This window comes from Citrus sinensis, chromosome 8 (assembly GCF_022201045.2).
Source record: "Citrus sinensis cultivar Valencia sweet orange chromosome 8, DVS_A1.0, whole genome shotgun sequence".
NCBI lineage: Eukaryota > Viridiplantae > Streptophyta > Magnoliopsida > Sapindales > Rutaceae > Citrus > Citrus sinensis.
In genome coordinates, this window is record NC_068563.1 from 3410744 (window position 1) to 3434325 (window position 23582).

Genomic DNA, 23582 nt, shown 5'->3' on the forward strand with positions numbered 1-23582 from the left:
AAGAATGCGCTTAATCACATGAGCTTCACTGTTGGTAGCCTTGAAGAACAAAAAGCAGTCATCCGCAAAAAATAAATGAGAAACAACAGGAGCCCCTCTAGCTACCTTAACCCCATGGAGCAAACCAGCACGCTCATTCTTGCGGATTAAAGCACTTAAACCTTCCGCACAAAGGATGAATAAGTACGGCGACAAAGGGTCCCCTTGATGAAGCCCTCTACTAGGAACAATAGGACCAATCTCCTTCCCATCCCGAATAACATGATATCGAACCGTAGAAACACATAGCATAATCAAGGTCACCCATTTACCATCAAAACCCAGCCTAAGCAACATAGCTTCCAAGAAATCCCATTCAATACGGTCATAAGCTTTCGACATGTCGATTTTAAGAGCAGTTGCCCCAACCTTTCCTTGACGTTTCCTTTTTAAAAAATGCATGATTTCAGAGGATATAAGGATATTATCAGTGATGGCTCGACCCGGTATAAAAGCACTCTGAGATTCAGACACTACAGAGCCCAGAACAATTTTCATACGATTTGAGAGCATTTTAGCGACAATTTTATATAGGACATTGCATAACGCAATAGGCCTCATGTCCGAAAGAGACTCTGGTTTTGATTTCTTAGGGATCAGCACAATAACATGTTCATTGTCATAAAAGTGAAATATTGGGTTGTACTTCATAGGTCATTGCGTTTAAATGGAGCTGGTACCGGGACTTTGAATGGATGCAACATGTAAGTCAAGAATGTGAAAGAACTGTAACCTTAGTTAGAAGTATATGCTTTCATCTCCACATTGTTTTCTTGCTTCTTCACGATCTCCCTTTGGTTCATTAAACAAATGACAAATAAATGCTTGTTAATGGCTATTATGCCCCATCTCTGACCACCCCTCACCTTGCAGTTTCAACCACTTTACTTTATTGTATCATTAAAGTATATGTGGTACATGTGTTTTCTTCTTGGTGGGTGAAAATCGTGCGACTTCGGGATATGGACATATACACATATCATTCAAAACGCTTTTCATGCAACTTGAATTTGGTTTATTTTTGCTTAGAATTTCTCTTTCAATTTACTGAGGAGACAGACATAGGGAAAAGAAAAAAGAAAAATAAGCTGCGGAAAAAACGATGACTTTGGAATTAATGCCAGAAATTTCCTGGAAGTTGCGGCGTCAATGCGTTATTTCAAAGTGCAGGTTGATTGAATGCAACATACATAATTGCATATGTAAATGTAAGTCAGTGACGTGGAAAAGCTAAAATCTTATTAACGAACATCACTGTTAAAGGAAATTTGTAAATTGTTAAGTGTCCTCACACGCACCATTTTTTAAAATTCTCTAATATACTGGGTAATTTATTTTATCGGCCTCACTTTTCAATTAATTCATTTATTTTCAAAAGTTATCATTTCTGTAAATTTAAAAAATAATTAACGATAAATGTATTTTTACCCTCTCTCATCTGCGCTCTTAGTATCATAATTAAACGGTTAAACCTAGTCTATCACCACCACCGATTAATATATATTTTACACTGAGGATGATAAAGACATATATGTATCCTCAAATGATCACAATAAAAATTTGCACTTCTAGAGATTATAAAGGTCTACAAAACATGCGAACCTCCAAAGATGTAAAGAATGGTGGAATAATGCAGGATAAAGGGCAGCTCCATGAAGAAATTCCAAACTGCCCAGCGTCTGAAATACAATACCAGATAAACAATTTTTCCAGACATGAAAAGAAAATTTAGCCAGAAAACAAGCTTCCAAAGTAAGAGACAATTTTCCATCTTTAGAAAGTTGCCTAACAATAAAATTCATTAAAGGTTCTATTGACAAAACTATGAATATGTTTAGGAGTGAGGTGTTGTAGTTTTTAAGCTGCAGCTGTTGTGGAGTAAAATGTATAGTTGTGGAATAGAAGTTGAGAAAAAAAAATTGTTAAACTACCAAAACACAACTACAAATGTTACCAAACACCTTAGTAGCTGAGCTTTGACAGCTCAACTACCTCACCATACTTTCAAACGGACTATATGTCCTTAATTTCAGTTGCATCTGGGCATGCATTAGCAAAAGAAATGGGAAAGTTGGAATAGACCTTTAATCATTGACAACCAGGGCAAGAGAAAGATTGCAAAGACAAAAGAAACAAATAAAAATAACATTTATTTTAATTTGTTATTAAGGGTAATTTTGAAAATAAATGGATAAATTAAAAAGTGGGAATTAATGAAATAGATTGAAGAGATCAAATATCACCTCTCATGATTTTATCTTTGCAGGCCCAAGGTAAGCTTTTGGACCTTGTTTAAAGAAAATCTTGGGAAATAATTAATGAATGGTAATATTTAACTCCATTTTATCTCACTAAATCCGATCTTAATAAAACCTTTAAAGAGGAGGGTCCGCCTATGTTGCCACTGTTATACCGTACAACAATTTTTGTCATTTTTCAATCTAACCATTAGATGGTTCAGAGTTCAATCTAATGGCTTATATAAATTAATGGCGATTTGAAGGTGCAACTTACAACTTTGGGAGCCCTTTTTTTATTTTTTATTCAGCAATGAAAATTGCATAAAGAAAGGGCGTTCTATTAGCTCCAAATATCCAGTTAGGGTTTGAATTCAAGGTCGCATGGAATCGCATCCATTCGAGATCCGTATTGGCGCTGAAATCAATTCTCTGAATCCGCGAGTGGACTAAATTAGGAAGGAAGCCGCTGTTGATCAAGCGGTGGCGGTGACGGCCGTAAACTGAACCTTGAAAATCCGAATCGGGTTAGAATCTCTGCTGATCTCTGAAATAATGTGCACGGGTCTTATTATTAAACCACCTATCGGACTGTAATGGAGTTCGATTCTCTCAAAATTGACCAAACCAATATGGAGACTATTCGAAAAGGAAGTTAAGGAAAAAAACAAATTGACTCGCCAAATAATTACGGCGGGCAAAAAGTGTTTTGATAATCAATTCAAGATTCAGAAGTTAAGAGTAATTTTTTTAACTTGCAATGAACAGTTGAATGGTTCCGAAAGGGAAAGAGCTTTTTCGAGTTTGAGTGTTGTGGAATTGATGCTTACGAGGTTGCATTGTTTAGCTTTGAGGTTGATGGAAGAGCGCATTGTTTATCCGGTGAAGTATAACAACGAAGGGAAGCCCACGGCTGCAGAATTCGAGTATCCCAAAATTTATCATAATGGTAATTTTTTTTGTGCCCATGTGTTTAATTTTGTGACTGAGAAAATGAAAGTCGGGGAATGCAGATTATGTGTAAATTAAAAGATCAAAATGGGGCACGTATAGACGCGATGGCTGTGGAGGATTATAAGTTTTTGAATTTGTCACATGTCCCTACGGTAAGTGCCACAACTAGTGTGCTCATTTGCAGAGGTTTTACTTTCAGAAGTAGACTAAGAATGCTAAGAAAGATGGTAGTAATATGAAGCTTAAGAATCCGAAATACTTGTCGATATTTAATCATTTGAGGTTTTGTTTGCCTGAGATGTAATGAAAATTGCATAGGATTTTATTGTTGGATGATGATATTGAGGTACAAATGCCCTAACAGGGTTTTAGAAGATTGATGTGGATGGGAAAATGAATGGAACAGTAGAGACTTATTCTGGTTCATTTCATAGATATTGACAGTACATGAATATCTCGCATCCTTTAATTGAAGCAAAGTTTAACCCAAAGACATGTACATGGGCTTATAAGATGAACTTCTTTGATTTGGATGCTTGGACATGAGAGAATGTTTATTGTGTGTACATTACTAGTAGAATTTGGTAAGATTGATTTTAATATTAATCCATTTTCATTGATTAAGGGACTACCAAATAGTTTATATGCCGATTAATGCTTTAAATACTTGATATGAATTACAATGATTATCTACTTCCTGTGATTGTACTTGCTATGTAATCATAAACCTTTAGTTGTTTGAGGAGATCAGCCACGAGTGGTATAACTGTTAGTTGGTTTCAGAGGTGATATCGTTAGACGAAATTAAACTTATTTTGCATGACAGCAATTTGGGCATAAGTTTTATGTGTTTTTTTTTATAGTTTGGAATTTATATTTGGATTGTTATTAATTATTAAAGCCATTTATGTTACTGAATGAGGATATGACATTGTGGAAATTGTTGCAAACATGACAGAATTTTGAGTAATGAACTTCAAGTTTTGAGATTCAAGTATTAAATATCCCCTCTCATGTTGAAATCATATTTTGAATTTTTTCTTTTGGTGATCTACATTTGCTTGCTAGAAATGGGACACGATAAGGTATTGCCCTGCAGTGAGGTTCATTAAATTGCGCCAAAAGGTTCATTAAATTGCGCCAAAGGTGTTGCCAATTTGAAGGTGCAAATATTATTTTGCTTATTTTTTTCGAATTATGTTAGTGGCTGTAGCAGTTTATACAAGACCATAGAACGAATGCATAATTTGCTAGATAATACAATAATAAACTTACCTGCACATAGTAATAATATTTCAAAAATATATACCATGTTACATTAAATAATTAAGATGGAACAAAATATATTTCTAAAGTTCCTTATGACAATGATTTGTTCTTTAAGTTGCAACCACACCTTTCAACTTACGGGTATGTATTAATTGGTCAGCATATACATCTTTTTGTTGAAGCCAAAATATTTATAACTTCTTAAGTATATTCGTAGCTTCTTGGCATGAAACTTTTTGTATTAGTTTTTTGAAACTATATATCTTTTTTACTAATATCTATCCATTGAATTTGACTCACTTACTAATTAATTTATTATGTCTATACATTGAATTTGACTCACTAATTAATTTATTAATACATGACACGATTTACCTCTATATCACTTGCATTAGGGATAATTAAGCAAAGAGAATAATTTTTGTACTACACCTCTATTGAATTATAACATCTTTATAAGAATAAATTTCTCCAGTCCCACCAATATGACTATATAGAGATTTTACTGTATATATAATCATTATGCGGGGGCCCTAATACAGATACTTTCTTAAATCATAGGGTTTTATAAGCTTATTTTTGAATGAGTTATAAAACCATGTGATTTAAGAGATTTAAGATCTTGACTCTAGTAAACTCTATGGTTTAAAAGTGTGTTCACATAAAAAAAAAAAATTAGGACGACACCTGAACTAAAGAATGAGTGTATATATATAAAGTAAACTACCTCGTTGTAAATTGACTATCCTTAAATTATTATTTTATTTTTTACAATCTCAAGTTACCCTATTTTTATTCAAAAGGTAAGAGAATAATTTGAGTTGATGCTTTTTTTTTTTTGGGTCTTCTTAACAAAATAGAAGGTAAATTGAGATTTTTAAAAATAATGGGAGATTTGAAGATAGTAAATTTATGAGGAGATAATCTAAAATTATCCCTAAAAAGGAAAAAAGTAACAGTTGATTCTTCGCTTCATAAACTAGGAGTATCGTTAAAGACGCCAATTTGGTTGGGTTCTCTTTACATTGTTCTAGGCAAGCATTTGCTTATTTTTCAAATTCATTATATACTATTTGTTCGCAATGTTTTGTCGACATTTAACTATGTTGAGCAATAGTTTGAAAATTTACCCTCACAATTATTAGGGAGAAATCTAAGAAAATTTATAAAAATATCCCAATAAATTATAGAATTTCAAAATTAACGCCACAAAATTATATCTATCATAAATAGCCAAACAATATCCTTTTGGATTAAAACGCCCCTACATTTCACGATCCCTATTCTCTTTGTTCTCTACTTTAACAAACCAAAACTTAGGTGGCGTTTGTTTTTTTGTCTGAAATCTGAATAGATCTTAATATCTGAATCTGAATAATATGTTTGTTTTTTTCGTCTGAATCTCGAAAAATAAGTATTAAGTTATTTTTTTTTTCAACTTAAAAAGCTGAAAATATGTACTTTTACATTTGTATCCTTATTAAATTTGAATGTCAAATAAATAATATATTAAATACCACAATATTTTAACATTTATAAGTAAAACTATAATTAAGTGAATACATAATTATTTTAGAATTTTAACATATAAAATACCATAAATTTCAAATTTTATCGTATATAATATAAGAAAGAAAAAATATGGATATTTTTATGTGGGGTAAATGTCTGTGGGTGAGTTTTGGGATAGACATGAAAAATAAATTATAAAGCAGAGATATTTTTTACATTAGCAAGTAATTGACTTAATTAAGATTTCTCCATTAAGTAAAAGGCCAAAAAAATTGGCTTATTTTATTAAGTCAAAATTATAAAAAAAAGTCTCATTAAGTTATAAAAACAAACACCTCTAATTAACTTAATTAATAAAGTTAAGTCACTTTAAGTTATTAAGTTAAAAAACAAACGCCACCTTAGTTTCACAACATTAGCATTGTCGGTGATGGTGACGAAGTACGGGGAAGGAATACATCATTGGTGATGGAATAGAGCACGTCTATGGCAACAATGATGGGAAAACCAAATCCGAACAAGTCCAAACGAATCCAAACCCTACTTTATCATTATTCATTTTTTAGTGATATTAATGAGCTTGAATGGAATTGTAGGTGAACTGAACTCAACCTAAACACACTCAGTTTAATTATGAAGGCATCGATTCACATTTATAATGTCTTGGATTTGGAGACTCCTCTAATCCAAATCTAGATTGAGTTACTTTTCGTTTTGGAGTGACGTCAAATGCATCTCAGTATCTTACACTCCTTTTTCATCAAAGCATAATCTTAGAAAACCCGCAAAATTTCCACGATGAAAAATCACTATTGGCTGACCAACATGACCGCGACACAAATTATTCAGGGGCTATTTAGTATTGTTTCTGAATTTGTATTTTATGAAAACAAAAAATGAGAATGAAGATAGTGTTTTGCAATTGCTGTATTTCGAATTTTAGTACACATTTAGTATCATTTTTTTGCATCATGTATTTTAAAATTACAAACAGTAATATACTTTTGATAGACACAATTGAAAATGATAAAAACAATGAATAAATATTCGGTAGTATCATTTTTAAAAATAGTTTTTATAAAATATTTAAGTCATACTTGTAGTTAGAAAATAATTATTCAACTAATACATACACAAACATACCATAAATAATTTAAACAAAAATAATTATAAAAAATTACATGATGATAAAATTTTAATATTAGCATTAATAAAAAAAAGTTTTATATTATCATTGTTTTACACTATAATTAAGATAGATATTATAACACAGATGATTTAAACAAAATAATTATAAAAATTACATGATAGGCATCATGCATTACGTGTGTAATCATGCCGCATAAAATGCAATTTTATCTTTTGTAGCATTCATCTCTACAACACTGAATAGTAGTAAGTGGCCTACTAATATCTCCTTCATTTGTAACCATATCTTACACATCAAAGTCCTCAAACAATCTATCACTAGTATTTTTTCATTGAATAAAATTATGTAAAACGCAACATGAAATTGGAATTAGACGTTGCTTACGTAAACTATAATTATACTCACCAATTAACATCACGTGGATCCATATCGTGTTACTACAAAATTTAAAAAAAAATCACATATATCAAATATTAATTAAATTAAAGAAACTGCTCCTACACATACATAGCTCAAACTTTTAAAATTAATCAAATTCAACATAGTGTGAAAGCCATTTCAGTAATGTGTCATAGATTAAAAATTGAACATATCAAAATCAAATATATTCTACTACAAATTGACCAATTCAAATTAAGACCAAGCTCTTGTCAAAAGTTTTTATCTTTTAACTCATTTTTTCACAGCATAACAAAAATTTAAGAAAAATGCAATCAAGGTAATGTACACTAAACCAATCGCATCTAAATGAATACAACATGATATTATTACAATCAGTTCACGCTAATCTCTACAATTTTTGCATTAATATGCTTTCGGTCCTTGATATATTAAATGAAATGACAATGGAATTAGACAAGAACAACCAATACTGTCAATAACTCACAACACCCACATGCTTTGCTGTGAAACTCCGCATCAAAATGGTAAATAATATGCCTTTGCATGATTTTCCAACACAAAAAGACAACTAATTCCAAATAAGAACAACAAAATCATATTTACAAAATAAATATTTAATCGGTCCCTATTTTATAGTCCAACTCCTAGAATAGAATTGATGAAAGCTTGGCTAGCAAAACAATCACTTAAGAGATGTCAAAAAACCCCGACCTGAATTTTGGTCTAATTGATCTGGCCCGAATTTTTTGGATTTTGACCCGAAGTTAAGGGTCAAAATTCAAGCTTAGACTTAAAAATAAAAGCCCGATCAAAAGCCTGAACTCTGACTCAACTTTACTCGATTACTTAACAATTAGCCGACCCAACCCGACTCGACCCGATTACTTAATAATTAAAAAAAGTGTGTTTTAATTTGAATTGTGTGACTTTATTTGAATTAGTCATGGTTTTTTTTTGTTTATGTTTAGTTATTTATATGATTTTATGGTTGAGATATCGATTGAAGTAATTTTTATATTTAATTTGAATATATTAGGGGAGGTAAATTTAAAATATTTAAATATTAAAAAAATATTAAGGTTGGGTCTCCGAAAGTGAAAATTCAGGCTTTTTATCGGGTTCGGATCCTTTATTTATATTGTCGGGTCGGGCTCGGACTTTATTAGCCACAATTTTTATTTCATGATCATGATTACAAAACAAAACAAAATAGTATGATAATAATTAGTAAAAATTTACTCAAATACAAAAAAAAAAAGTAATTATCCATCGTCCACTTATTTTTTCACACTTTTTTAAAAATATACAATTCTTAATTTTTGTTACTGAGCTCTACTTGAAGTTATATTTTTTTGTACATGTCCACTGTCGTCTTCAAACCAATAAGACTTTTCTAACGTCATAAGGGTATAATAATAATTTCACATATACTTCAAAAACTTAATTTGGACAATATTTCGTTAGTTTTCTTAACGGTTTGAAGACGGCAGTGGACATGTGTACAAAAATAAAACGTCAAGTGAAGTTCAGCAAAAAAAAAAAAATTTATGTATTTTTAAAAAAGTATAAAAAGATAGGTGGATGGTGAATAATTACCCTAAATAAATACCAATAACTCACAATAGCAGAGATGGAGTCGAGAGAGGAGCAACAACAAACGAGATAGTCGAGATGGAGCAGCATCGGCGGAGATGGAGGAACAACAGTGGTTGAGATGAAGTAGCAGCGGCAACAAAGATGGAGTACGATAGCTGATTTGGGCACACCGAGAGAGAATAATCACCACTGTTAGTAGATCGAGAGGGGTAAGGAGCGAGAGTCAGCGCTACTGGACAAAGAAATAAGGATAAAGAGATAAGGCCGAGACTTTTAGATTTTATTTTTTAATTTAGTTTTGTAATACGTGGTAAACATGTTCTCACTTTAATAGTTATAAAATTGAATCTCAGCTTATTTGTTTTACAATTTTTTTTTTAATTTCAACCATCAAACATGTATTAACTGAGATTCATAAAAGGAAAATGAAAATAGAGCACATAACACGTTGCCGAACAGACCCTTAAATACTCATATTCTTCTATTAATTAACGTAAAGCCCACTATTATTGTCAAAAGTTTTTTCTTTTATCCATTAAAAGTCTGATGGAAAAGTGTCACGAAACTCACAACTGGACACATAGCCAATTACCGAATGAATTTCCTTAGCAAAAACGTAAGATGCTTGGCTTTCATGTTCTAGCCGCTATCATCATCCCAATTTTGTAATTCAATTCAATTCGATTTCTTACAGATTTTTGCAATAAAAAATTTAAGGTGGCAAAGTTTGCTTCAATGGATAGTTAATTGCACTATTTTAGAAATTAAATTGCCATGATTTTAAAATCGACATTATGATTTATAAACATTATATATATTTTTGTTAAATCTTTTTTAAATAGATAGGGATCCTAAGTCCTACCCCACGAGCTAAATATAACAATTTAAATAGTAGATGACAATATAAGTGAAGTTCATAGATGCTCATACTTTAAGAATTGGTTTTTGAGAGTAATGCATTATTTAAAATTAAGGTTGGACAATTGTAAATTAAAATGTATAGTATCAAATATTTGACAAATATTAACTATTATAACTTAAAAGTTAAAAAAATTTTAATTTTATACTTGAATAATAAAAATTTATTATATCATTACTAATTTTATTAAAATTATTATTTAAAAATTATATTTATTATATATTATTAATTTTTATTTTATAATTACTTTTTTTTTCCTTCCAACTAAAAACTTTTTTAAAGAAAAAGCGGGATGTGAAGTCATATGATGGATGATGGACCGTGTGGATGTCCATTGGGAACCGTGATGCTATTGTACAGCCGGTTTTGCGTGGCTTTGTTTCATTTTACAATTTTTCCGATAAAAGCAAAGAAGTTTTATGACAAACACGACCAAACTTGGTCCTTTTTCTGTCCCAGAAAGCACGAAATCACCAACCAAAGAAACCAAACTGTCAAAATATATATTTTTTAAAGCAATTTTTCATAATGTCTTTGTACTGCTAATCTTTATTAATAGATACAAATTTATTTTGTGTAAATTATGTGGTATGATAAAATTAATTGAATTAAATATTATTTAACTCACGTGATTTATTTTTATTATTTTATATTTTTATTCAATTAATAAATTTATGTCATGTCAGTATAAGATAAATTTATATAAGAGTTTATGGTTATATTATCATTCTAATCATATTGCAACAATGGATTCAAAACAAGAGCATCTGCACATGAGTTTCTTCCATATTTTCGTGCATACTGATGGGCATGGGGAAGGGTTCTTTGGCACCGAAAAAGTTTCAGCATCAATGGATTCCCCAAATGTTGTCTTCTCCAAAGATGTAGTTATTGTGCCAGAGAAAGACGTAACATCAAGAATCTTCATCCCTTCAGCCGCCATTAAAACAAACCAAAAGCTCCCTCTTCTATTATCACGGCGGAGGTTTATTCATGGGTTCACCATTTTGTTCCACGTACCACAACTATATCGGCTCTCTTTCAGCCAAAGCAAATGTTATTGTAGTCTCAATTGATTACAGATTAGCCCCTGAACACTTGGTCGCTGCAGCTTATGAAGACTCATGGGCTGCTCTCAAATGGGTTGCTTCTCATTTTAAGATCAGTGCTCATGGTTATGAAACTTGGCTAAACACTCGTGCTAATTTTACTTGTGTTTTTACGCGGTAACAGTGCAGGCGGCAATATTGTGCACAGCGTGGCATTTCAAGCGAGTTTTGAAGACTTGAATGGGATAAAATTGTCAGGAATTTGCTTGGTTCAGCCATATTTTGGGAGAAATTATGGAGTTGTTGATAACTGCTGGGTAATTTGTATGTCCATATACAAGTGGGTTCAATGATGTGAGAATAAAATCAGCTGCTGACTCTGGGTTAAGAAGCCTAAGGTGCCCCAGGGTTCTTGTTTGTGTTACTGAGAAGGACAATTGGAGAGACGGGGTTGTTTTATTATGAGACTTTGAAAAATTGTGGATGGGCTGGAGAAACTGAGATTGTGGAGACAGAAGGAGACGATCACGTGTTTTATTTGTTCCATCTAGATTCTGAAGAGGCTGTGCCCTTGATGGATAAATTAGCTTCATCATTAAATCGAGATAATGTATTCTGATGTGATCACCGGAAACTCAGTAATGTGTGTACTTGATAAACAGTGAACTCGAAACTCAAGTACTACAAGTCGTTTAGAGGATTTAGTCTCGGATGACTTGTCGCTTGTAGAGTTCCTGAAGCCAGAACCGACATAATCTCAGTCGTCAGTTCTACCTTTAGTAGTACACGTGATTTGCACGTGTGTTGAAGCTAACTTTTTTCTTGGATCAAGAAACGACATCTCTGAGTGCCGTTTCTTAATCACACTTAAATCAGCGTGTGACAAGCACGTGAGGCAGAGCTTCTCGGATAGTTTTGGCGGGAATGATAGTTAGCGTAACAACCCAGAAACAGAGGATAAAATGGTGCAGGCTTGGTCATCATCTACACATGATTTGGTAAACACTAAGAGTAGAGAGAAGATAGAGAGAAAAAAGGGTTTACAAGTTCTTGTTCTCTGTAAATCAAATCTTATTCTTGTATTGTTTTGTGAACAAATTAGTGAAAGACTGTTGCTTTGTTTCCAGTGGATGTAAGCACCACTTCTTGGTGCTGAACCCCTTATACTTGGTGTCATATTGTTTCTTTAATGCTTTGGTTCTTGCGTGTGATTGTTGCTCGATAATCTGTGCTGTTAATTCTTAAACCATTGATACAGAATTAGTGTCTTAGGAAGAATTTGGTTAGTCGTATCAAAGCCAAATTCACAACAAATTGGTATCAGAGCTCTCTTTTCTGTATCAAGGTTCAAGAAATGACTAACAAAGTGGATCTTGAGAAGTTCACGGGTCAGAACGACTTCAATATGTGGAGGATCAAGATGGAAGCATTGTTAATCACACAAGGTCTGGGAGATGCCATTGATCCAGTCATCAAGAATGAAAATGCAGAAGCTTCTTCTTTAAGAACTCCAGAACAGATGGCTGAGATTGACAAAAAGGCAAGAAGCACTATCATCCTCAGTCTTGGTGACTCAGTGATAAGGGAAGTTGCCAAGGAAAAGACTATTGCTGGGCTCTGGGCAAAACTGGAACAATTGTATATGACAAAGTCCTTAGCAAACAGGCTATACATCAAGAAAAAGATGTTCTCACTGAGGATGATTGAAGGAGCATCACTTGATGAACACATAGATGAGTTTAATAAAGTTTGTGATGAACTAGAAACAATTGATGAATGACTAAGTGATGAGAGCAAGGCTTTGTTGTTGATTAGTTCTTTACCAAAATCATATGAACATTTTGTGGATGCCTTGTTATATGGAAGGCAATCACTCTCCTTGGAAGAGGTAAAATCTGCTCTTGGTACCAAGAAGTTAAAAGACAAACAAGATAACTCAGAGAGTGAATCAAGTGAAGGGCTGATGGCAAGAGGCAGACCTGAAAAAAGAGAGTACAAAGGAAAGAAGCAAGGAAGATCAAAGTCAAAGCAAAAACACTTAAAGTGTTTTCACTGCCACAAAAAAAGGGCATTTCAAGAGGGATTGCCCTGAGAGGAAAACAAAGCAAAAGGAATCAAAAGAAAAATCTGGAAATGCAGCAATAGCCACAGAAGAAACCAGTTTTGAGACAGCTGAAGTCCTCAATGCTACAAAAGAAAAAACTCAAGGTCAGTGGGTAGTAGACTCTGGATGTACTTTTCATATGAGCCCAAATAGAAATTGCTTTACAACATATCAGTCCTATGATGGGGGTATGATGCTGATGGGAAATAATTCAGTTTGTAAAGTAGTTGGGATTGTAAGCCTTAAGATGTATGATGGCATGGTTAGAGAACTAACTCAGGTTAGGCATGTTCTTGAGCTTAAAAGGAACCTAATATCTATTGGCATGCTTGATCAAACTGGATGTGTCATTAAGGTTGAAAATGGGTCATTGAAAGTTATCAGAGGCTCAATAGTCATAATGAAAGGTACCAAGCAAAATGGTTTGTATGTGCTGAATGGACATACAACTGTTGGAGAGGCAAGTGTTACTGAGAAGAATGAAGATAAAGCAAGGCTATGGCACTTGAGGTTGGGGCACATGAGTGAGAGAGGACTGAAGGAGCTTCAAAAGAATGGGGTGTTTGGAAGTGACAAGCTAAGTTCTTTGGGATTCTGTGAAGACTATATTCTAGGAAAGGCTTCCAGGCTCAAGTTTGAATCTGCAGTTCATTCTACCAAAGAGAGGCTTGCATATATAGACTCTGATCTGTGGGGACCTGCACAGGTAGATTCTCTTGGTGGTTGCAGATATTTCTTATCCTTAATAGATGACTATTCAAGGATGGTTTGGGTGTATGTACTCAAAACCAAAGATGAAGTTTTGGAAAGGTTCAAAAGATGGAAAATTCTGGTAGAAACACAAACAAGTTTGAAAGTAAAAGCTCTAAGAACAGATAATGGAATGGAATTCTGCAATAAAGAGTTTAGAGACTTTTGTGAAAGACATGGGATTATGAGGCACAAAACAGTCATACACACACCTCAGCAAAATGGTCTTGCTGAGAGGATGAACAGAACCTTAATGGACAAGGTGAGGTGTATGCTGCTATACTCTAAGCTGCCTAAGTCACTCTGGGCAGAGGCCTTAAACACAGCATGCTACTTGGTAAATAGAAGCCCATCTACAGCAATAGAATACAAAACACCTATCGAGCTATGGTCTGGAAGGGTTGCAGATTACTCTAAACTAAGAATCTTTGGCTGTGTTGCTTATGCACATGTCAAACAAGGCAAATTGGAGCCAAGAGCCTTAAAGTGTAGATTTCTGGGATACCCTGATGGAGTTAAAGGCTATAGGCTATGGTGCATTGATCTGAAGCCACCAAAATGCATTATCAGCAGGGATGTAACTTTCAATGAGTCAGAAATCTTGATCAAATCCAAAGCCACTGAATCCAAAGAGTATAGATCAGAAACAAGACCTGAGAGTATTCAGTTTAAGGTGGAGTCCCATGAGCAAGATAGGACTGAATCAGAAACTGAAGAAGATGCAGGAAGGGTTGCTGATGGATCTGATGATGTCCAGGAGTCAGAGCCAGCTGAGAATGAAAATGACTCTTATCAGTTGGTCAGGGATAGAAAGAGGAGAGCTGTAAGACCACCTAAAAGGTATGCAACAGCAGATTTGATAGCTTATGATGGCAATGGGGAGGGGAGGGGAGGGGACCAATCTCCCCATACCCATCCCCGATATTTTGCATATGTCCCCGTCCCCCCCCCGTCCCTGTCAAAATTACTTGAGAGAATCTCCATCCCCTCCCCGAATAATAACAGGGGATCCCCGAGGGTCCCCGGTCCCCGAATAACTAATAGTCTAATATATTATTTTTATTTTTGATTTTAAATTAATCATATTAAAATAAAAAATTCAGATAAAAATAAAGTTCAAAATATATCTTACATTAATATTGATCCATTACAAAGTCACATTCAAAATATAAATTATTAAAATAATCATAAAACAATGAAAATAACATAAGTAAAGTAACTTATAAGTGCAAATATTAATAACTGTATAATATAATCACAATGTAAAATAAACTCATACTGTTATTGTAAGCTCGTAACCAACTTTGACAGCACATTAAGGCCTCCAATGTGCTTGGATGAAGTTTGTTACCGTGTGGGCTCACAACTCTACCACCGGTGCTAAAAGCTGATTCAGAAGCAACTGTTGTAATTGGAATTGCCAAAATATCTCTAGCAATTCGAGCTAATGTAGGTTACCTATTAGCATTTAATAATATAAATATTTTGATATTTATTATTTTTAACAATATTTATAATTTTGTTATTTATTTATTAGTAATTTTAAAAATAAAAATAAAATTAAAAATTAAAATGGGGAAATGGGTAGGGGATGGGGATTCCACCTCATCCCCGTCCCCTCCCCGAATAAAAAATTGGGTAAAAAATTTTCCCCGTCCCCTCCCCGAATAAAAAATTGGGTATAAAATTATCCCCGTACCCTCCCCGAATGGGAAAAATCCCCGAGGGTACCCGTCCCCGTGGGGATTTTTGCCATCCCTATGCATTAACAGCTGCACAAGAGGTAAATGAGGAAAAGCCAAGAACCTATAAAGAAGCTATAAACAGCAGTGATGAGCTGAAATGGAAGAAGGCTATGGATGAGGAAATTGAATCACTGATGAAAAATGGAACTTGGAAACTGATAGTTAGACCAGAGAAAAGGAAGACTGTTAGCTGCAAATGGATCTTCAAAATTAAGAAATGAATATCTGATGCTGAACCTAGTAGGTTTAAGGTTAGGCTGGTAGCAAGAGGTTTCACACAAAGAGAGGGGATTGATTTCAATGAAATCTTCTCTCCAGTTGTGAAGCATGCCTCCATCAGAGTCATCTTAGCTTTAGTTGCCATTCAAGACATGTACTTGGAGCAGATGGATGTTAAAACAGCCTTTCTGCATGGTGAATTACAAGAAGAAATTGTAATGGAGCAGCCTGAGGGGTATGTGGTGTCTGGTAAGGAAGATCATGTGTGCTTACTAAAGAAATCTTTATATGGATTAAAGCAGTCTTCTAGGCAATGGTACTTGAAGTTTGATAGTTTTATGACAAAGCATGCCTATAAGAGATGCAATTATGATTGTTGCGTGTACTTTGAGGACATTGGTGATGGAAAAGTGATTTATCTTATTCTGTATGTGGATGACATGCTTATAGCATGTCACAGCATAGATGAAATCAGTCATTTAAAGGACCTCTTGAGCAGTGAATTCGATATGAAAGATCTTGGAGCTGCAAGGAAGATCTTAGGTATGGAAATTATCAGAGACAGGAGAATGAAGCTTATGTTTCTAACCCAACAGAGCTATGTTAAAAAGGTGTTAGTTAGATTTAGGATGCATGAATCTAAGTCTGTTCAAACACCTTTGGCAAATCATTTCAAGTTGTCTGCTGCACAGTGTCCACAAACTGATGCAGAGCAAGAAAAAATGGCAAAGATACCTTACTCCAGTGCAGTTGGGAGCCTCATGTATGCCATGGTTCTCACTAGACCGGATATCTCACATGTTGTGAGTATAGTGAGTATATTCATGGCAAATCCAGGTTATGAGCATTGAAGGCCAGTCCAATGGATAATGAGGTACCTGAAAGGTACTATGGAGTTTGGTCTGCTATATAGAGGGTTAAAACAGGAAGGGCACAAGCTAATGGGGTATGTTGATTCAGACTTCTCTGGAGATCTTGACAAAAGAAGGTCTCAGACAGGCTTTATATTCACTTTGGAAGGCTGCACTGTGAACTGGAAAGCTACTCTGCAAAATGTGGTAGCTTTGTCCACAACTGAAGCCGAATATACAGCAGCTGCAGAAGTTTTTAAGGAAGCTATCTGGTTAAAGGGAATGGTCTCAGAGTTGGGATCAAAACAAGAAACATTTGAAGTATATTGTGATAGCCAGAGTGCAATACATCTGAGTAAAAACCAGACCCATCATGAAAGAACAAAACATATCGATGTAAAGCTGCATTTTGTTATACTTGAAGTTTCAAAAGGAACTGTGAAGATGCTCAAGGTTCACACTGATCAAAATCCAGCTGATATGTTGACTAAAGCTGTGCCATCTGCCAAGCTCAACCTCTGTTTGAACTTAGCAGGAATTTACAGTTTCTGATCAGCTGCAAAGGAAAGGGAATGAAGTAAACAAGAGTAGCCAGAGTTCTGAGTTCAAGGTGGAGATTGATAAACAGTGAACTCGAAACTCAAGTACTACAAGTCGTTTAGAGGATTCAGTCTCGGATACTTGTCACTTGTAGAGTTCCTGAAGCCATAACCGACATAATCTCAATCGTCAGTTCTACCTTTAGTAGTACACATGATTTGCACGTGTGTTGAAGCTAACTTTTTTCTTGGATCAAGAAACGACGTCTCTGAGTGCCATTTCTTAATCACACTTAAATCAGCGTGTGACAAGCACGTGAGGCAGAGCTTCTTGGATAGTTTTGGCGGGAATGGTAGTTAGCGTAACAACCCAGAAACAGAGGATAAAAAGGTGCAGGCTTGGTCATCATCTACACATGATTTGGTAAACACTGAGAGTAGAGAGAAGATAGAGAGAAAAAAGGGTTTACAAGTTCTTGTTCTCTGTAAATCAAATCCTATTCTTGTATTGTTTTGTGAACAAATTAGTGAAAGACTGTTGCTTTGTTTCCAGTGGATGTAAGCACCACTTCTTGGTGCTGAACCCCTTATACTTGGTGTCATATTGTTTCTTTAATGCTTTGGTTCTTGCGTGTGATTGTTGCTCGATAATCTGTGTTGTTAATTCTCAAACCATTGATACAGAATTAATGTCTTAGGGAGAATTTGGTTAGTCATTTAGATGACCTTTGCAACAACTACATTTAGTCATAAAAATTAACAATTTGTGACAGAACCCTTCAATACAAAATATATGTAATGTAGTCTCACATTATTTTTAACCACAATATATTTTATTATTTGGCTACTGTTTATATCGTATTCAAAAAATTGAAGTGACTTTTCTCAACCATTATTAAAACACAAAATAAATCCACAACAACATATTGTAGTGGCATAAATTGAAATTTAGTGACCAAAAAAATTGTAGTCACGTGAAAAAGGATTTAAAATATGTAATTACAATCCAAAAGATTCAAATACAAAGCATGACATTGAAATCCAAATAAATGTTGTTCCTTGCAAAGAAATATAAAGATAGAAGTCATAAAACAAAGTCTCTTTTGTTTCAAGTACCATTGGATTTAGATGTTGCACATGAGAGTTGATCAACCACGATGAACAGAAGACAGTTTACAACGATTCTACTTGTTTTTTCCTGATCGTTTTTGTAATTGATTTTGTTAGAAAATCAATTTAAGGATTAAATTACTTGAAAAACCCAAAAAAAAAAATATTCAGTATAAAAGTAAAGAAAATGTATCGACAAAAGTTAGAAGTATTTAATAAAGGTTAGCCATAACTTCATTATGCTAAATTGCTTTAATAAAGTAGCTAAACATAAACAAAACTCGGCAACTATAAAGACCTACAATAGTAGGCTAAAATAAATCATAACCAGCAATTGTAGTGATCCAAAAGCAACATAGAAAGACTGGAAAATAGTAAAAAGTAATGTATGAAATTAAGAGAAAATAGTGCCAAAAAAACTGCAAAACTCAATAAATAAAGTAGGAATACAACAGTATATTAAAGAAGATTAATTCATTATTACTGTGTTAATAAGGTTTTTTTAGTAACAATGTCGTCTCCAATTGATTTTATAGGGGCTACACGTAATTGATAATTTCATCCAACACCAGGGCCTTTCCAATTACCTAATTTTATGCCAAACCATATGAAGTTTATAAGAATTATTATAAGCATGAAAACTCATAATTTGTTTTAAAACAGGAAAGAGTGAATAAATAAATAAAAAGAAGAATTCAAATTACTTAATTACCACAGCCAGTAACAAGTTTTTGTAAAATTTTCATCCTCTCACTAACTTTCTCTTTTCTTACTCGAAACCAAATAATGACAAGACTTTATAAAAAAAATAATGACGAGACAACAACCCGTTAGACTTTCACAAAAATTGGAAATTAAAATAATGTAATAGGTGATTAGGGATAAAAAGGAAAAAAAGTTTAAATTTGTATCAATGTACTCATCCTTTTACTAATATATATGTGACAATCATCAGATTGTACTAACACTACCTTTCCTCCTTTTACTAAGTATTAGTCATAATTTTAACGAATGAGATTTTTGGGTTGGCGGGCAATATTGCCATCAGAGAGAGTGATCCAGTGAAAATTATGTCAGATTTCCTAATGGAATGGCAGCGTTTCACTAGCTAGTCAAAGTGGAATATTAAGATAATGTTTCATTTATATGACTTTTATTTACACAAACCCTAAAAGGTTGGGCAAGAAAACACAAAATTCTGACTCGTAGACCTTTAGCTGGTTGTATGCACTGTTCAACCAGCGTAAGCATGCTCACCGAATTAACTTTCTATCGTCATGTCTCTTTTCTTTTTTAAAAGATAGGATGAACAAAATACAAATTAATTTGTAGTCACTATTGTTTTTAAGATTCGAAATTTAGTTGATTAGCACAAGAAAATTACTTAAAATTATCAAATTGAATGGCAATAAAATCAATTTTTAATTTACTCACGACAATGAAATAAAGAGTAATTAAATATGCACATCAAATCATCCATCTACTGCATATGTCGTCCATATTTTTTTTTTCTTTCATTCATATTTAATGACTCTTTATTTCATCACCAACCGTCCAACCCAACATTTTCTTATTGTCCTGCTAACCAACTGGACCATCATATATTATGAACTATATTCAGTGTTATTTAATTATATATCTGCTTGTACTCCAATGTTCTCTCTCTATCTCTTTTGTTTTTTGTTTTTTTTGGCTTTTTAATAACTATTTTAATTAATCAAGCTTATGAATAATGAGGATTGAATATTAAAGAGTTTAATTGTATAGGAGCCAATTTGTGAAAAAGAAACTACAGTTTGATTCGATTTAACCTAGCTCTAAATTCACCTTTCATTGTTATTCCGCCGTCTGCAAGATGGATGGATGCACCATGCCCATTATTTCAGAGAACTGACTTAAGCGACCACACTGCAAATGTAATTTGCTACGACACACAATTATGCATAATTTTTCCACATGTTTCTAGATGTCAAAGTATCTATCAATAATTGAATGACACTTATCACATTATCACTTTTCATTAGGTCACATCTGTGATTCGCAAAAGCTCTTGCATGTGCACAGGAATTAATTGGGTTTTGTTTCCATCGCCTCCAATTACGTACCCAATGTCTAGGGATGACAACGGGGTAGATTAATAGATATGGGTTGGATCTACTCTGCTATACATTCAGATTCATAATAAAAATCAAGATCCGTATCTGCTTTAGATCCGTCATAAATTCATATATTTCGCTCTATATCCAGATCCAAAAAAGAAATAAATATCTATATCTGCTATAAATTCGAAAAAAAAAATAAAATCCAAATATACTCTAGATCCATCATGAATTCTAAAACTCAGCAATAAAAAAGTAATAATATTTTAGAATGAAAATTGAAGGTTAAAATGTTTTGATAACAAATAAATTATATAATTTATCTCAAAATATAATAAATATTGTAGTTTATACTTTTACACCAAAACAACAAATAAGAAAGATAATAAAATATTCTTCAAAAGTAATTACATAAGTAAGATCAATATAATATTCTATCGTTTCCTTCATCATTCTAATATCCACACACACCCACCCTCATTCTTACAATATTAGATAATTACATATAAATAAAATATGATTTATATTCAGTGTTTTATTATGGCCATATTTGACTAAATATATAAATAACTATATTTCTTAAAAATTATTTGGCCAATATAGTAAAATAAATTGCCAAGTTGTATTACTTGGCTTGCAATTTGAATATTGCATGTACATACTTTGGGGTTGACTAACCTTTAAATTTACAAAACTAACATTTAAGTTTTAAGAGTTTAAATGCATGATAAATACCACTAATATGCTATGAATAAAATTTATTATCATTATAATTCTACAATTGTTATGAGACTTTTAAAATAAAATAAAATTAAAAGATGAGTGGGTGGATATGGATTTAGATATTATGATAGATCTAGACCTGCCCCAGATCCGTCTTAGATCCGCACATTAATATCAAAATCCGATCTAAATTCATTTTAAACCGACCCAAATCCGATCCGATTAGATTTGGATCACCTGGATCTTGGATCAGATCCAATCCATTGCCATCCCTACCAACGCCAATCGAGTGGGCTGCTCCAACTATACTCGTACCCATCCCATATTCCCACCCAATATTGGGTTCACGGATTCGAGTTCCATTCTTATGATAGGATTCTTGATATTTTAAGTAATATTTAAAGATAATATTATATTTACTTAATTGAGATATTTATATTTATGTATAAGTAATTTTTATTTTTTATTTTTAATTTAAATAATAAAATTTTATCCCTAATACATTAATTAATATATCAATTAAATATATTAAATTAAGAAAAATTTTAAAATACATCAGAAATATCATATCAATTATACAATAATTAAATAATATTATAATATGTGTGTATTAATTTAAAAAAATATTATATAAATAATAATTATATTAAATTTAACTATGCATACAACAATTAATTAATTGTAATACAGATGACTCAGTCAAATAAAAACAGTAATTCTGTCCTGCACAGGCCAAATCCTTTCGTTATCATCTTTACAAAAGCAAACGCCCTCCACATTTTGTGCTCTGCTTCTTCTCCATGGATTCCACCAACGCATCATCAGAAGTCGCCCATGACTTCTCTCCTTTGATAAAAGTACACAAAGACGGCAAAGTAGAAAGGCTTAGGGGCACCGATATCGTTCCCCCATCACTTGATCCCAAAACAAACGTTGATTCCAAAGACGTTGTGTATTCTCCCGAAAATAATTTATCTGCTCGGCTTTACCTCCCGAAAAACACAAATCAAAACCAAAAACTTCCCCTTCTTGTTTATTTTCACGGTGGAGGTTTTTGCATCGAGACTGCTTTTTCACCAACTTACCATAATTACCTCAACGACTTGGTCTCTGAAGCTAACATCATCGCAGTCTCGGTCGACTACCGAAGAGCCCCAGAGCATCCCCTTCCTATCGCTTATGAAGATTCATGGGACGCAGTCAAATGGGTTGCTTCCCATGTTGACGGAAATGGCCCCGAAGATTGGCTCAACCGTTATGCTGATTTTGAGCGAGTGTTTTACTCTGGGGACAGCGCTGGTGCTAATATTGCTCATCACATGGCAATAAGAAACGGTGGAGAAATTATCGACGGCTTTAATGTTGTTGGTATTGTCTTGATTCATCCATACTTTTGGGGTGTTGAACCTGTTGGTTCCGAGCCTACTGATGTTAAAATAAGAGCTGGAACGGAGAGATTTTGGCGATTTACTTGTCCAAGCACAAGCGGGCTCGATGATCCGTGGGTTAATCCGTGTGCCGACGGTTCGAGCCTCGCGAGCCTGGGGTGCGCCAGGGTGCTGGTGTTTGCTGCGGAGAAGGATTTCCTGTGCCCTAGAGGATGGTTTTACTATGATAAGTTGAAGGAAAGTGGGTGGGGAGGCCATGTAGAGATAGTTGAGTCTAAAGGAGAGCAACATGTGTTCCATTTGATCAATCCCACTTGTGAAAAAGCTGGGTCTATGCTGAAGAAAATTTGTTCTTTCTTCAATCAGGATAAGCCTTGAAACTGAAGAGTTATTTGCTTTGGTTCGGCAAATATTCGGGAGGAAAGATGAATAAGGTAATTATAACTCTACTGTGTGTGTGTGTGATTTTCTTTCCTTTTTTTTTCCCTCAGAAGAAATAAGCATAGGTTGATTGTGGCTCAAATTACAAGTGGGATTCTGTGGAATCAGAATTCGGATAAGGTTTTGGCCTTCTGGAATCATTGATGTATTAATAATTAGATTCATTCGTAAGTCAATTAAATCAATTAAGACAACTTGATGTATTAGTAGTACTGTTCACGGAGTCCATCGATTTGTCTTTGATTTCGGATCAGAATAGATCCAATATGAGCTCTGTTTCTTTCAATTTTTAGCAACTTCATTCATTTCACTTAGCAAGTTATCCTACTAATCCGGTGATTTGCTGATAAAAGATGATCATGATAGCGGTCGGACACAGTTGACTGCCGGTCTTCATAATTGTTTTATTAATTAATAAAAATAAGTTAAGTAAAATTAAAGTATTAAATAAATATGACTTGTATGAATGTCAATAATCTATGATAC

The 23582-nt window shown here is 33.6% G+C and overlaps 3 protein-coding genes and 1 pseudogene across 3 annotated transcripts in view; all 4 read left to right on the forward strand.

Annotated features, from left to right (window-relative positions):
• Positions 1 to 23382, forward strand: part of LOC127898589 (probable carboxylesterase 12) — a 117081-nt gene extending 93699 nt beyond the window's left edge. Inside the window, exon 3 of the mRNA XM_052432002.1 lies at positions 23131 to 23382. The gene's annotated coding sequence lies outside the window, so the exon portion shown is untranslated. The remainder of the gene's footprint in view (positions 1 to 23130) is intronic.
• Positions 1 to 23582, forward strand: part of LOC102608261 (probable carboxylesterase 12) — a 39000-nt gene that overhangs the window by 13344 nt on the left and 2074 nt on the right. The gene's annotated exons all lie outside the window — the stretch shown is intronic.
• LOC127899037 (galacturonosyltransferase 8-like) lies at positions 2873 to 3776 on the forward strand (annotated as a pseudogene).
• On the forward strand, positions 21979 to 23382 carry LOC102609130 (probable carboxylesterase 12). The gene has a single exon (XM_052432003.1). It carries the CDS (start codon positions 22068 to 22070, stop codon positions 23031 to 23033), a length of 966 nt encoding a protein of 321 aa, XP_052287963.1. The 5' UTR covers positions 21979 to 22067; the 3' UTR covers positions 23034 to 23382.